We start from the raw sequence: 15,342 nt of genomic DNA on the forward strand, positions 1-15,342 counted from the left end.
GAAAACGAAAGAGCTTGCAACTGAAGCCCGCTCGTATACAAGCAACTTCCAAGGTTATGCAAAGTGTTTGATAAAACGGCTTATACACTGACGAAGATTCAATATTCTGTGGAAAGCTTATATTTTTCCCCATAGACTGGTGCATATCCCAAAGAAATTGGTACAGAAATAAAATATTTACGGCTATTTTCTTTTCCGAATCGAGCAATATTTGTCTTGGAAATGATGCCGAAAATGACGTCAATGTCACGTGGTATTGCCACACTGATTAAAGGTTCCAAGATAATCGCCATATGTACAAATCTGCGGATGTTTTTCAGTTCAAAACTTTACCATTTCATGTGAAATGTTGAATTCTGCTTAAGCCGATGCTGGGGAGTGAGGGGGGGGGGGGGGGGGGGGGGGGTGGAGAGTAGTTTGCACTTTTCAGTACAATCAATGAAAAGAGCCAGTCCAACCGAGCCTGTAACATTTTCAATTTTGCCGTTGTAGGCGTTCTTGAAGGCCCATTTTGCCCCAGAAATGCTTTATTTTTTTTTAAAAGGTTTCTATTTTTGGTTTCCTCGTATTGGATATAAAAATATACTCATCAGCCAGTTACCTTTACCATGCTTAGTAAAGTATTTTGTGTTGTCAAAATACTACTTTGTTTACAATTTGTTATACATGTATTTAAATTTCAAGTTTAGCGCTTTCGTCAGGTTACATGCATCTAGTCAACATGTTCTAAAACATGATTTAAACATAATAAAACTCTTACTTTTTCTTTCTATCAAAGTAAACTTTTATTCGTTTCTGAGGCATTATGTGCTCGTATGGGATTCCTTTTTTTTCGCTATTGTAAACGTATAAACTGAATAAAAACTTAACAACATTCTTTGTTGGTAATTTTATAGATACGGTTAAAGTTGAGCTGAATTTGCTAATAATAATTATAATGAATTAGCTTAATTATTATAAATATTTAATCAAATAAATTCAAAGATTTAGAGAATTTAGACAATGAGCTAATAAATATCTTGTCATGTCAATGTCATCATTCACGCTTCACGTATACTTTATGAAACCCATTTATTAATTAGGTTTCATAATAAATAAACTAAAACATATATTCTATTTACGATGTATCCAACTCCACGCTGTATGACTCTTGCTTTTATCCTTAGACCCTTGTGCTACACCTTTGCTAAGCAATGGACCATTCTCATGAAGTCGCATTGCTGGCCAAACTATGTAGTCTTGAAATTTACCACGACGAGTATACTCTTTAAATAGGTCTTTATCAAATGGCAAATTCTCTACAACTGTTTCTGCATTCTTCTCTGAATCTACACTAGCATCGATTGTATCGTGTGAGCTGCTTGATCCTAGAGTTGCGTCAACGTTATTGTCGTTGCTAGTAGCATCGGTATCATTGTGATCATTTTCATTTACAGGCTTTTCTACATCTTTAGGTTTTGGTTCAACATAGTGCTGTATCCCCTGCTGTTCTTCAATTTTGAGTTCATCTGCTCCAGGGTTGTCGTTTTCTTTGTTTTTTTCTGAGTGTATATTTAATGTTTCGATATGTTCTTTTTCTATTTCATCCCGGCTATTCTCATCGAATAAGGTACTGTTATCTACTTTTTCCAAAGACTTCTGTTCCACGTCACCCTGTTGAAACTCATGTTGATGTTTGTTTTCATCTTCTACAGCCTCGCAATCGGCCTCGACAATGTCTTCAGTTAAGTCCTTTTCCAAGGTACCAACAGTATTATTCTTCATTTGTTGTGAGTTTTCACTCTTTGCCTCTTCTGATTTCAAATCGCGTTTTTCGGAAGAACTTCTTCTGTCTGCAGTTTCACCAGTTTCTTCATAGCCTTGTTGTTCATTATGTCCTAGAATTTCGTTCTGTTCAATCACTTGGTCACGTTGTTCTTCAGTTTTCATTTTTCTTTCTTCATGATTGTCGTTTTCTTTGTTACCTTTCATGTTTCCATCCATTGATTCGATCTGTTCCTCTCCGTTTTCATCTTTAACATCAAATAACTTACAGTTATCAATATTTGCAGGAGAGGTTTCTTGTTCTGCGTTACCCTTTTTATGCTCTTTATTTTCATCTCGTTCAGTCTTGTTTTTCTCTTTGGCACTGCCTTCTGTCAAGTCTTGTTTTGCCAAGTTACTGTCATTATCTTTGTTCTGCTGTTTATTTTCTGGTATGACATTATCATAAGTAGATGGATCATTTGAGTTTGCGCTATTGTCCTCATCTGAATCCCTATGTTCTTGTCTAGCATCACAGTTTTTGGAGGCATGTCTGTTATCTGTATATCCACCATTTTCTTCAGGATATTGTAGTTCATGTTCGTTATTTTCTTCAATTTCGCACTTGTCGTATGCTTGTTCTTCAACTGTGTTACCTTTATCATTAACGATAACAAAGTCATCATTCTGTATTGCCGTCTCTGGTAAGACACATTCAATGTCTGATTTGACACCAGAACATTCGCTATTTTCATTTTCAATCAAATCCTTATGATCATTTTTCAAATATTGTTCTCCAGAGGATTCATTATTGCTTCTAGTTTTATCATTTTCTTCGTTGCCTTCTGTTTTAAATTCGTCTTGTCCTTGAATTTCGTATTCGCTTTTTGTTCTGTCTTCTTTGATGTCTTGTTTCTTGTCATCGTTTCCTTGTTCTTCTGACAGTAGATCTTGTATGTGAATGACGTTCCATCCGGGACATACTAATACAACAGGTGGATCAGTTGTTACCATCAGCAAACAAAGCTCGATACATTTTGTGAAATATGTACTAATATCTTCATTGGACAGAAGCGATTTCAACTTCTTGTCATCACAAACTCTACTCACATTCTCAGAGAAAATCTATGTAAAAGAAAAATAAACAGATGTATATGAAAATAAATGGAAAAGGACTCAATTATAGAAAAAAATTTGGATTCTATTAATATGTAAATAATAAAATCATTTATGATATTTAAGAACATTGTATTTTTTTCAAATATCTTATGTCGGTTTCCAGATGTTTATACCCCAAAAATTTATGTACTCCGTGAAGATAATCAACTTTGAGTTTTCATGAATAAATTAATAATAATAATAAAGACACATTAACAAATGAATGCAGAATACATCATATTTAGCATTACCTTATCGACTTCAGGCACTTTCTTCTGGACGTTTACTTTTCGGCTGTCCTTTAACCATTTTGATGTTTGCTGAGCTCCGGGAAGATTCTGTATCAAAATAAAATCCGTTTTATTTTGCATAACTTTATTTTATGATTTCTTACATATTTTACTAATAATATATAACGAGAACGATATATTTTCGAGGTGCATTTTTTCGCTTTTTCATTTATATGTGACTAGGTCTTATTCATGTAAAATGTTGTCTTTTCCAAGGAATTTACGTTTTCAAAGTAGGCTGTTTAAAATATCAATAAGAAAATATATTTAAAGAGATACCTCATCAAGAAACCAGTACACTAGAGTTTTCCATGGTTCGTCGACCCTCTGTTCACAAAAGTTATACGCTAACTGCAAGAAAGGTGTAAATATGAAGAAAACAAATTTCATATCGAAAACCTACGTGCCATACAATCAATGCTTATAAGGAAATTTCTATAAGTGCGTGATATTATACATATTATATGTAAATGTGTAGATATCGGGTATAATTTCATTTTGCTAATACACTAAAATGTATAGAACTTAACATCTTAATTGTTTCGACATTTTTACAATGATTTAACCTTTAAAAGAGCACAGCCCTTACAAAACTAAGGTTCATGATACAAATACCGTGTATATGATGATAGCATTTGGAAATATGGTCCGATCGGAATATATCAAAAGCATTGTTTTCTCATTTAATGGAAATAGTAATATATAGATAGAATATATTAACATAAAATATGTTTGTGAATTAATATTTTGGTGACTAAAAACATCAAAGACGTACATACCATTACAGTATCAAGTAGCACTATAATTGCATGTTCCTCTGTTAGGTCATCTTCAAGGACACTAAAAGCATTAGTCCATTCGTTATCATACAACTCTCCAAACATTTCTGCCAGTTTTGTCGCACGACACGGGTCGCTCAGGTCCACAATGTTAGGGTTATTGTCCCGAAGTTTGACTGACACTTGTTCACTTAATCTGAATATATCAATTAACTTATTGTTAAAAAAGGTATGTTCATATAAGAGCTTACATATAGATTTTTTAGGACTTACATATGTTTCAACAGAAAATAAAGTAAGTTAATAATATCTCAGTTTTTTTACAAGAATGGCAAAGTGACATGTCATTTCTGAAATGTTTAAATAACTAAAAAGCTGATAAAAGTGTCATTAACAGTCAGATTTAGATCCTAAAAATTTTTTAGTAAAAAATCATAAGGATACCTTCTAAGAGCGTCCTGTTTCTCTTCTTCAAGAACTCTATTCTCTTCAGTCAAACTACTGATGTATCCACGCAACTCTTGCATATTGTTTTCTTTACATTCAATATCATTTTCCAGGAAATGAATGTGGTCAGATGCTTGATTGATTTCAGATACGCGTTTGTTAATCGTTTCTTGAAGATTTTTGAATTTTTGGTCCATGTCAGAAACTTTCTTTGTTAGTTCCTTGTTACGATTTATATGTCCGTCATTTTCTATCCGAAGTTCTTTTTGTTCATCTTCTAATTGTCTGTTCTTCGACATCTCCTCTTCGTACACCTTATTAAGTTTTTGTTCCTTCTTAGAAAGATCTTGAATCAATTCATTTTGCTTCTGGTTTTCAATCTCTACCGCTTCTTTCATGTCTTTTAAGTGTTTATATTCCCCTTTAAGTATCTTGAGGTCTTGATTTAGTTTATCGTTTAAGTTTCTGAGTTCCAAATTGTGTTCTTCTAGTCCCCTCTTTTCGTTTTCAATTGTTTCGTTTTTGTCATTAAGCTGGCTGTTTTTGTCATTAAGCTCGGAGTTCCTCTCTTCAAGATTTCTGTTTTCTTTCAAAAAGTTGGTCTTTTCCGTTTTGTTTTCAGCAATCACTGCATTAAGGTTCTTTACTTGAAGTTCTAGGTCGTCTGCTTTACTTTTCAGAAACAATGGCATCCTTCCAGCAAATTTCCTGAAAAGAGAGATTTTTCACCATTCAACAACAAAAGAAGAAAAAATTAAAGATATAAAACAACATTATTCAGTATGTACAGTAAGGCCAAGTCCTGAATCCGGCTATCCCCTTAGTTAATTCAGAGACACAATTTTACATTTGCATGTTTCTACCTAACGAAAGCTTAAAAGATTAAATGTCGGCACAGGTTTTTGAGTCTCTGGTCTCTGCCAGGTGGTCAGGTGATGGTTGGGGCTCATTTGATGTGCTTAGATCGAGAAGTATCGGCTAGCTTTTCATACTGTAATACAGTAAACTTTAAAATCTATTTTTCTTGTAGCTTAGCGTCTAAGCTGACACAAATGAAACTACTAACTTACAGATAAAATCTATCAAAGGAGTATATTTTAGTTTTAAAATATTAAGTAACGATTAATTATTTTTAAAAATCGACAACTGCAAAAATCCATTTCACTTCTTTGAAAAGTTTGTATACTTACTGGTACACAAGTACCTGTATCCAAATAATACTGCTGGTGATTGAATCTATGATCATTGATGGATGTCGTAAATACTTCCACCCTATAAAGACAAACAGTTTTACATAATTAACCCCTGAACTAGTACTTTATAAAATAATTTACATTTTATTTAGATAAGAGTTTACGAATTAAAATAACAAACATGACATGAATGTTTTTGTATTATATAATACCATACATTCATACTTGAAATGAAGATTTCATTCGACTTTGAAACAATCGGATATATATTCAAAATAAATTAAGCATTTTACTGCGCGTGGAATTGTAAGATTAAGAGGCTTTGATTTTCACAGTTTGATTTAAGTCACAGTATATGGTACAGTATACTTTACGATTGTATTTTATTAAAAACACTGTGTCCAAGACAGTATATTAATTATTATGCTATTATTATGTGCAGTTAAGACAGATGCTATATCTTGATAAAGTAAAAATGAAAATAACTCATTTGTTGAAGTGAAATTTTCATTATGCAATAATATGCATGTAGCATCATTGATAGAAAATCATTTTGTCCCTTACCATTCTTCAGAGAAAAATAAATGTTTTATTGAAATTAAAACAATTAAAGATCCTTATGTTCTAATAAAGGTTGTTACGACGTTTATGCGAAATTTAATATATGTATATAAATATGCTTCTAAACCAATTTTCAAACATCGAATAATATATGAAATATGTATTGCAAATAATTGTTTCTAGACATATGATGTTCCGATGTTTTGTTTTAACATACACAGGTTAATACATTTTCCTCCCCGAAGAAACATTCATAGGTAATACTAACTTTTTGACGATTTTACAGGTGATGTATAGAATAGCATTTAAAATGTCATTCTCTGTAAGAGACAACAATAATTCTAAACTGATAAGATAAAGCAATGAGATATTGTGAAATATTTGTTTCAACTAGTCAGTGTGAGGGATCACTTTGTTTCCAGATTTTTAAACATCACAACAGCAGGTGTCAAGTGCCGTGTGGCAGCTGTAAAAAGTTGACCCGTTCTTCACTTCAGTGTTGTTATATTTTTCTGGTACTTCGGGATCATTGATACCAGCACTATTAAGTGTTGAAAAAATGAGTGCCGGTGCTAGGGGGCGTGAGGGATGTTGCACTTACTCATGTACTTAATCAAACAGAATCTACATTTTTCATGTAATTTTGTTGGTATTAATGCTTCCGAGGGGGGAATCACTTTGTTTCCAGATTTTAAATATATGAATTTATTATGATTTTTACATGTTCATATAAAGAGTATGCAACATTAAATAGTTGGAAAGACCTTTTAGTTATTTTATGTCTAGAATACGTGATCAAAATCATGTTTGTAATGACATACCGTTGATAGATGAGATAGATAATGATAGTAAGATTAAGTAAGTAGATAACACTACATGTTTGTTCGATCATATAAACAGGTTTAAGTGCCCTTTCACTATTAATATACCAGAAAAAAGAACTTCCGTTTTACAGAACACATGAAATGACTCCAAGCCCATATAAATATTTGCGCAACCCGTCATTTTTCTACATATTCTCTGAAACAGTACTTAAATTAATAATAACCCCCGTCAGTCTCCCCACTAGCTCCAAGATACAATAACAATATGATATAAGTGTCTATTCAAACAATTACATTCATTTGTATAGAAATATCTGAAGGCAAATCTCATCGTGTTCAATAGCTCATGGACCTTTCGTATATCAATTGCTTTTCATATTTACTCTAAGGTCATTATAGCCACATATTCACCAATCTCAGGTTATAATGTATTACTATGGAACGCCATAGCCGCCTCATGTTGTTACATTTCGTTTTATTTTTCCCAAAAGCGTCTTATTATGTATAATAGAAGTGTTGGCTTCCCAACGTTTTATGAGAACCTGTCTTAACGAAGTCTTATTAGGTCAAATATTCATTTTATCTTGTCAAAACGTAATGCTGACTTGTCTAAAAACTGTCTCATTATTTCAAAACGTCATGTTAGCATGTGCAAATCCGGTGTTAACATGTCGAATGGAAGACTTAATATGTCTACCATTCACGCCATCTTTTTAAATTATGATTTCAATATGTCTGAACACAGACTTGTTTAAATGTGGTGTTGAATTGTCTTGAAATTGTCTTATCATGTGAAACAGTAGTGTTATCTTGTCGGAAGTTGGTGTCATCTTGTCCAAATGTGATCCTGGTTTGTTATGACACTGTTGTATTATGTAATACTGTCGTTTTGTCTTGTCCAAATGTGGTATTGACTTGTCTAAACACCGTCACATTTTGTCTGACTGCCATGTCATTGTTTTCAAATTCGGTGATATCTTGCTCAAAGAATGTCTTTTATGTCAAAATAGCATGCTGTCTTGTCCAACTGTGGTGGTAATTTGTCTAGAAATTGTCTTATTATTTGAAACAGTAGTGTTATCTTGTCGGAACTTGGTGTCAACTTGTCAAACTCATGTCTTATCATGTCGGCTAGTAGTGATATCTTGTTCAACCGTCATATTGACTTGTCTGAGTATTGTCCTGTTTTGTCAAAATGTTATGTTGCTTTGCATAAGGTGGTGTTATTCTATCTTATTGTGCCAAAACATCATGCTTTCTTGTCTAAAATTGTTGTTATCCTGTCTAAAAATAAACTTATTATGTGAAATACTAATGTTGACTTGCCAATAAATTATGTTTGTTTGTGTAAACGTTATTTTATTATGTCAAACAGTATTGTTGACTTGTCCAAAGATGGTATTGACATGTCTAAACACTGCTTTATTTTCTCAGATCGCCATGCTATTTTATCCAAACTTTATGTTAACCGGCCTAAACACCGTATTATTATGTGAAATAATGGTGGTATCTTTACAAATTATGGTTATGAACTGTTAAAACGCTATTTTAATATATCAAACTGTCATGCTATTATGTCCAAATGCAGATTCAACTTGTCTGTGTTCGTCTTATTATGTCAAATAGTCTTATCATCTTGTCGAAACGTGGTGATGACTTGTCTAAAATAACTATCTTTTTGCCAAAGTGTCATTTTATTTTGCCAAGGTTCGGTGTTAATTTTACTAAACAGCGTCCATTTATGGCGAAGTATCATTTCTTCCTTTTCAAATGTGGTGTTTACTTGTTGAAACACAGTATCATTATGTAATACAGGGGCGTTGACTTGCCAGTTTATGACGTTTACATGTCTTAATACCGTCTCATTATGTCAGATAATCGTGTTATCCTGTCCAGATGCGATGTTGTCAAAATTTAGTATCACGTGACCAGAGCCCGCGCGGAGCGCGAAATGATAGAGCAAAAAAGATATCGGGACAGTTTAGCAAAATCAGACAGCGCTTTCTCAAGACAGAACTGGATTTGAACAAATTTACACAATTATTAGACATAATAAGACTGTTTCTGTGTTTTACAAGAAAACATCAAATTTTGACAATATAACACTTCTGTTTTACATTATAGGAAAGAGTTTTGACAAGTCATTACCACATTTCGACAAGATACCGCACTTTTTTTGACTTTATAAGACTGAGTTTTAACCAGTCAAAACCGCTTTTTGACAAAATAGCGTACAGATTATCATAATAAGGCATGATTTAGCCCAGTCAACACCCCATTTCGGCAAGATAATTCGAATATTTGATATAAAACACAATTAGGTAGTGTACGTTGGCAAATTAACACAGTTGTTTGATACAATATGACAATGTTAAGGCATTTAAACACCGTATTTTGACAAAATAACATGACAGTTTGATAAAATAAAGCTGTGGTTTTACAAGTCAACAACAAATTTCGACAAGAGAACACTACTGTTTCAAATGATAAGACAGTCTTTTGACAAAACGGCTCCACAATTTGACCAAATAGCTCGACTAGTTGACATAATATGATACATTTCAGACAAGCCAAAACGACATTTTGACATGATAACACTACTGTTTGAACTAATTAAACAATGTTTACACAAGTCAACATCACATTTTAAAAAGATAAGATTACTGTTACGCATAATAAGGCAATGTTTAGACAAGTCGACAAATTACAATGGCATTACAACGCTTATATCTGACATAAAAAGACGCTTTCGGGGCAAGATAAAAAGAAATGTAATAACATGAGGCAGCAATGGCGTTCCATATATTACTGTTTGGCCGGTGTTTACATTGGTAACTATATTTGTGTTAGCCTATATTTCTTTATTACCCTAACAAATAAGTTATTTTACCATCATACTTGAATCCGGGATAGTCTCAGAGAAATAGAACAAAATTTGACCCGTTGAAAGTTACAAAAAACCTGAAAGTCACTTTTTGTATCAACAAGTTTGTTTTATTTGCATGTCATATAAAAAAAATAACTATATTACGCTTACCAGTAATCTCTATGCAAACTATATCTACTAAAAAATCTTACATGAAGGCAAACCCACCAAAATCGAAATCATATTTTTACCATATTTATGTAAACCAATGCACAGTTACTGCTTTTAACACGCTTACTCATAATCCTGCAAAAATGTGTTCAATGTAATAAATATGGAGACCTGGTACTCCTCGTCCAACCATTCAGTGCAAAAATATCAGCAGATTTGTAAATAATATGAAGCTATTACACATTGTTGGGTACAATATTGAATTCTTTTTAACGAATACAAAGCTGTCATACACATATTGGCCGAGGCGTTTGTCGAGTCTAATATAGGTTTTGCGAGTCAACTAGAATCAGTGATGTTCTCAACAAAGTATAATGATGACCTCTTTGTTTCACAGTTTTGAACATTTTGACAGAACTTTGTAACTTTAAATACAATACGGAATTAATATGTATTTTGTACCCTGAAAATAAAAAATAAACATACTTGATTTGATGGAGTACGAAATGTTTTTGATATAGACATTTTGGACTCTAGACATGAAAACGAGGCTTTATGGGGTACGATATGCATTTGATATAGATATTTTTGACACCGAGAATGGACATGGGGCTATATGGGGTACAATATGCTTTAAATGAACTACTCTGGAAAAAGAAAGAGGTAAAAATGATAAAAATGGATCCGATTACGATTTCTATTGGAACACCCCATGGTGCAAACGCTGGAAGTCTATTGGTTATTTTTATAAGGTGTGAAATAAGATGTGTTATTTACTGAATATGTTTTTCTTCCTTTGTGTCATACTATTATATATTATATCATAAATTTACCAAAAAAATATGCATTGTTTATAATGAGAGGATATTACAAAAGAAAAAGTATGCTTTATTTCATGAATGTAGTGTTTATGGTTCTCCGCTTTTTTCTGTTAGTACCTAGATCTACATGTAAGTATTATGTCATCACAATATGTATTGCTGTATGTGCATAATTCTACTGTACCTAAAATATGAAGTACTATATATTACATTATGTAATACAGTGGCGTTGACTTTCCAATTTATTACGTTAACTTGTCTCATTATGTCAGATAATCGTGTTATCCTGTCCAGATGAAATTTTGTCCGGAATGAACTTAAATAGGTCTAATTCATCTTTTCACACCGATTTATGTATGATAGTGAATGAAAAATGTAAAAATCGGCGAAAAAAAAACGATATTTGTCTATTTTGTGATCATGATTTCTGCAAGCGTCTAGAGGCACTGATCCAATCCTGTATTGAGTTAAAGCAAAAAAGATAACGGGACAGTTAACAAAATCAGACAGCGCTTTCACAAGACAGAACTAAATTTGAACAAAATAACACAATAATAAGACATAATGAGACTGTTTTTGTTTTTTTTACAAGAAAACATCAAATTTTGACAAAGTAGCAATATGTTTTACATTATAAGAAAGAGTTTTAACAAGTCATTACCAAATTTCGACAAGATACCGCATTTTTTTTTTACTTTATAAGACTGAGTTTTAACAAATCAAAACCTCTTTTTGACAAAATAGCATACAGTTTTACATAATAAGGCATGATTTAGCCCAGTCAAAACCCCATTTCGGCAAGATAATGCGAATATTTGATATCATAAGACAATTCAGTGTACGTTGGCAAATTAACACTTCTGTTTGACACAATTAGACAATGATAAGGCATTTACACACCGTATTTTGACAAAGTAACATAGCAGTTTGATAAAATAAAGCTGTGCTTTGACAAGTCAACGCCAAATTTCGACAAGAGAACACTACTTTTTCAAATGACCAGACACTCTTTTGACAAAACGGCCACAATTTGACCAAATCGCGCGACTAGTTGACATAATATGTCATATTTCAAACAAGCTAAAACGACGACATGATAACACTACTGTTTGAAACAATTAAATAATGTTAAGACATGTCAACATCACATTTTGAAGAGATAAGACTACTGATACGCATAATAATGCAATGTTTAGACAGGTCGACAAAATACTTTGGCAACTCAATGCTAATATTTGATATAATAAGACGCTTTCTAGGAAAGATAAAAAAAAATGTAATAATATGGGGCAGCTATGGCGTTCCATACTAATCTATCAGTAAACTCTTAAAAGTTACGGCTGATTACAAACATTTGCATAGTCATTACATGTCCCTTAATGTTTGAAAAAGCGTTACTACGTAAGAATATCACACATGCAATCATCAATTCATTTTATTTTCAATTCAATATTTTATTGCGCATATGAACATACATGTATTTAAATGTTCTTTACCAACATGTATAAACAAACAGAAACATAACTCTTGTGTCTCTGTAGATTAATGCAATGTCTATATAGATTAATTCAATGTATATATAGATTAATTCAATGACTACATAGATAAATTCAATGTCTATATTGATTTATTCAATACATATATTTATTTATTCAATGCCTATATAGATTAATTCAATGTCAACATTAATAAATTCAATGTCTATTTAGATTAATTCAATGTCAGCATTAATAAATTCAATGTCTTATTAGATTTATCCAATGTCTACATAGATTAAATGTCTGTATTCATTTTTTGTTGATGAATTCAATGGCTACATACATTAATTCAATTTTTGTAGATTAAATCAATGTCTACGTAGATTAATTCAATGTCTACATTCATTTTGTAGATTAATTAAATGTCTATATATATTATTTCAATGTCTTCATAGATTAATTCAATGTATACATTGATTAATTCATTGTCTATATAGATTAATTCATTATTAATATAGATTAACTCGATGTCTGTATAGATTAATTCAATGTCTATATAAACTAATTCATTGTTTATATAGATTGATCCATTGTCTATATAGATTAATTCATTGTTTATATAGATTAATTCATTGTCTATATAAATATTCATTGTCTATATAGATTAATTCATTGTTAATATAGATTAATTCATTGTTTTTATAGATTAAATCGATGTCTATAAAAATTATTTCATTGTCTATATAGATAAATTCAATGTATACATTTATTAATTTAATGTTTATATAGATAAGTTCAATGTCTATATAGATTAGTTCAATGTCTACATAGATTATATCATTGTCTATATAAATTAGTTTCAATAACTCAAGTATTAATAAGTGTGCACTTGATAAAATATTAATAACGTTTTAAATAAAAATCGATACCAATAAACCTTGGGATAAAGAAAAATACACTGTAAAATAAGACGATTTAGATATTTGTTCAATAAATGTATAATGAAACCCGGACACACATTTTGACAATGACTGACAAAAAATGACCAATTTCACTTAATAAAGCTTTGATATATATTTTTTTACAAACTTACACGTTGTTTTCCGGTCTTTGTTTCCCCCATCTGGAGGGTTTTCAGGATCTTCATTCATTCTTGTGGCATTCTTCGGCGGTTGGTTATTGAATCTTGTTTTCGGTTTACCCTGCAAATCGAAACAGGAAGTAATTTAACTACTGTCGTTATACGTTATGTTTACAATAAATTCCTAATGAATATTATATATCATTGAAGCTAACTGCTAATACTTTACCTTGTTTCTCTTCCTTCCGCCCATTTTGAGACTTAATTTCCTGACTTGTTGAACGGGTTTGTTGATATACACATGATAATATATTACACTTTTCCACGAACGCCACATACGATTATCTGAATTGAAGCCTATCTTACTGTCGAAGTCTATTTTACTGATATACGATTAAATTGTACTAAATATAGCACATGAAATGTTGAAGCGTTAAATTGGTAATATAAACCAAGGAAAAATTCTTCGTGTGTAGTAAGTTGCCTAATCGGTGGCAATGGAGGGTCGCTTGCAGGTTAGCTACTGGCGTTCAGTCCTAAAGAAAAGTTATTCACGTACATTTTATTAAACTAATGTGTTTAAATGATTACTTTCTAATAGCATTCGTATATATTTTAATGGCTATGATGTTAAGAAAACAACAACAAAAGATATCTTTTGAACAATTACCATTTCCTTTTAATACAGCTTAATCCATTTAATCATACGTTTTAAGGATTTTACTTACTTTTAAAATCCAAACATTCTTAAGTTGAATTTATAATAGTCACTAAAACCTCACAATAACCGGTAACTTTATCACAACTTTCACCTCCTTTAAGTTGAGTACATGTTTACTTATTGTAAAGAGACACAGGGGTGGGTTGTGGCATATACAATAGGATAAATGTGACATCGATCGATTTGCGGTATTTTCGTCGGAAATCTTTAAAACATCCTTCCGGTGGCGGATATATCTGTGTAGGTACATGTATAATTGAATGACATTTTCTACGAAAAAAAAAAGAAAAACATTTAATTCTGAGATCAATCAAAAATAAAAGCTAACGAAAAGTTTTGAAGATTTTCTGCGTTATTTCACTTTTTTATTCCGAGATATGCTGCTACAGTTTGTGTGTACAATTTGATACTTAAGGTATCCGATCGATCATACAATAAACTTACAGACAATAGATATTGAAATGAGTGGAGTCGACTGTAAGTATATTTAGAGAAATATACATTTTTTTTGGAAAAATATACAAAGCACTTGAAGTAATTAGCATGTCAACTTCCAAGACTCGATATCGTTTGATGGTCACATAAGATATATTTACTATACAGTAAGCTGGTTTAGTTATCACCCTTTCCTTAAGCTACACCTTTTGTAATTCACTTGTTTAAAGTGGACAGCTCGAAATTTCGAAATTTTGTTATTAAATTGTGATCGATTTATGAATATCAGTCCCGATGTATCGACTTTTTTACACCAGTATCTTCAATTCAGACGTTATCCTGTATATCCAAATTGACATGCTTTCAATGTTAAATTATATTTGCTACATCATGTGATGGCTAATTACATTTATCATTATCATCTCTTTTTTTATTTCAGATGCACTGTAGACAACTTTCTAAGAACAAAACTACATGTTATCTAATAAAATCTATACACTGATCTCCAGATCATGCCATAACCGGTGGCTCGATGTTGATTAAAGATGAAGAAAAGCAAAACATAACAATATGCCATAGGCATGCCTAAAACGACATATGAATAATATACAACACATATAAGATCTCAAATTACAACAAGACGTAGTATCATTATCTCCCTTTTCTTATTTATTGCACAACCATTCTATTTTAAGAAATTTGAATGCATTGAGGTTATGTTTAAGTTATTTATAAATATGAGATAAATAATAAAAATATTTGTTTCAAATCAAT

At 31.6% G+C, this 15,342-nt stretch overlaps 1 protein-coding gene across 1 annotated transcript; it reads right to left on the minus strand.

The window, feature by feature from the left end:
• Nucleotides 1-877: 877 nt before the first annotated feature.
• LOC132734312 (putative autophagy-related protein 11) lies at nt 878-14,462 on the minus strand. Its single transcript, XM_060721032.1, has 8 exons — nt 14,141-14,462; nt 13,425-13,533; nt 5,608-5,689; nt 4,415-5,125; nt 3,971-4,166; nt 3,471-3,542; nt 3,153-3,239; nt 878-2,868 (listed from the first exon to the last, which is right to left on the minus strand). The coding sequence occupies exons 2-8, from the start codon at nt 13,480-13,482 to the stop codon at nt 1,114-1,116; spliced, it is 2,961 nt and encodes a 986-aa protein (XP_060577015.1). The 5' UTR covers nt 13,483-13,533; nt 14,141-14,462; the 3' UTR covers nt 878-1,113.
• Nucleotides 14,463-15,342: the final 880 nt, after the last annotated feature.

Source organism: Ruditapes philippinarum, unplaced genomic scaffold (assembly GCF_026571515.1).
Source record: "Ruditapes philippinarum isolate M1 unplaced genomic scaffold, ASM2657151v2 ctg2212_1_1_1_1, whole genome shotgun sequence".
Classification (NCBI taxonomy): domain Eukaryota; kingdom Metazoa; phylum Mollusca; class Bivalvia; order Venerida; family Veneridae; genus Ruditapes; species Ruditapes philippinarum.

Excerpts from the sequence above, each read along its gene's own strand:
- LOC132734312 (XM_060721032.1), bottom strand. The coding sequence starts at position 13,482 with ATGAATGAAGATCCTGAAAACCCTCCAGATGGGGGAAACAAAGACCGG. Across the intron at positions 5,690-13,424 it reads CAAAGACCGGAAAACAACGT|GGTGGAAGTATTTACGACAT; the intron begins GTAAGTTTGTAA and ends TTGTCTTTATAG. Across the intron at positions 3,240-3,470 it reads TGTACTGGTTTCTTGATGAG|AATCTTCCCGGAGCTCAGCA; the intron begins GTATCTCTTTAA and ends ATTTTGATACAG.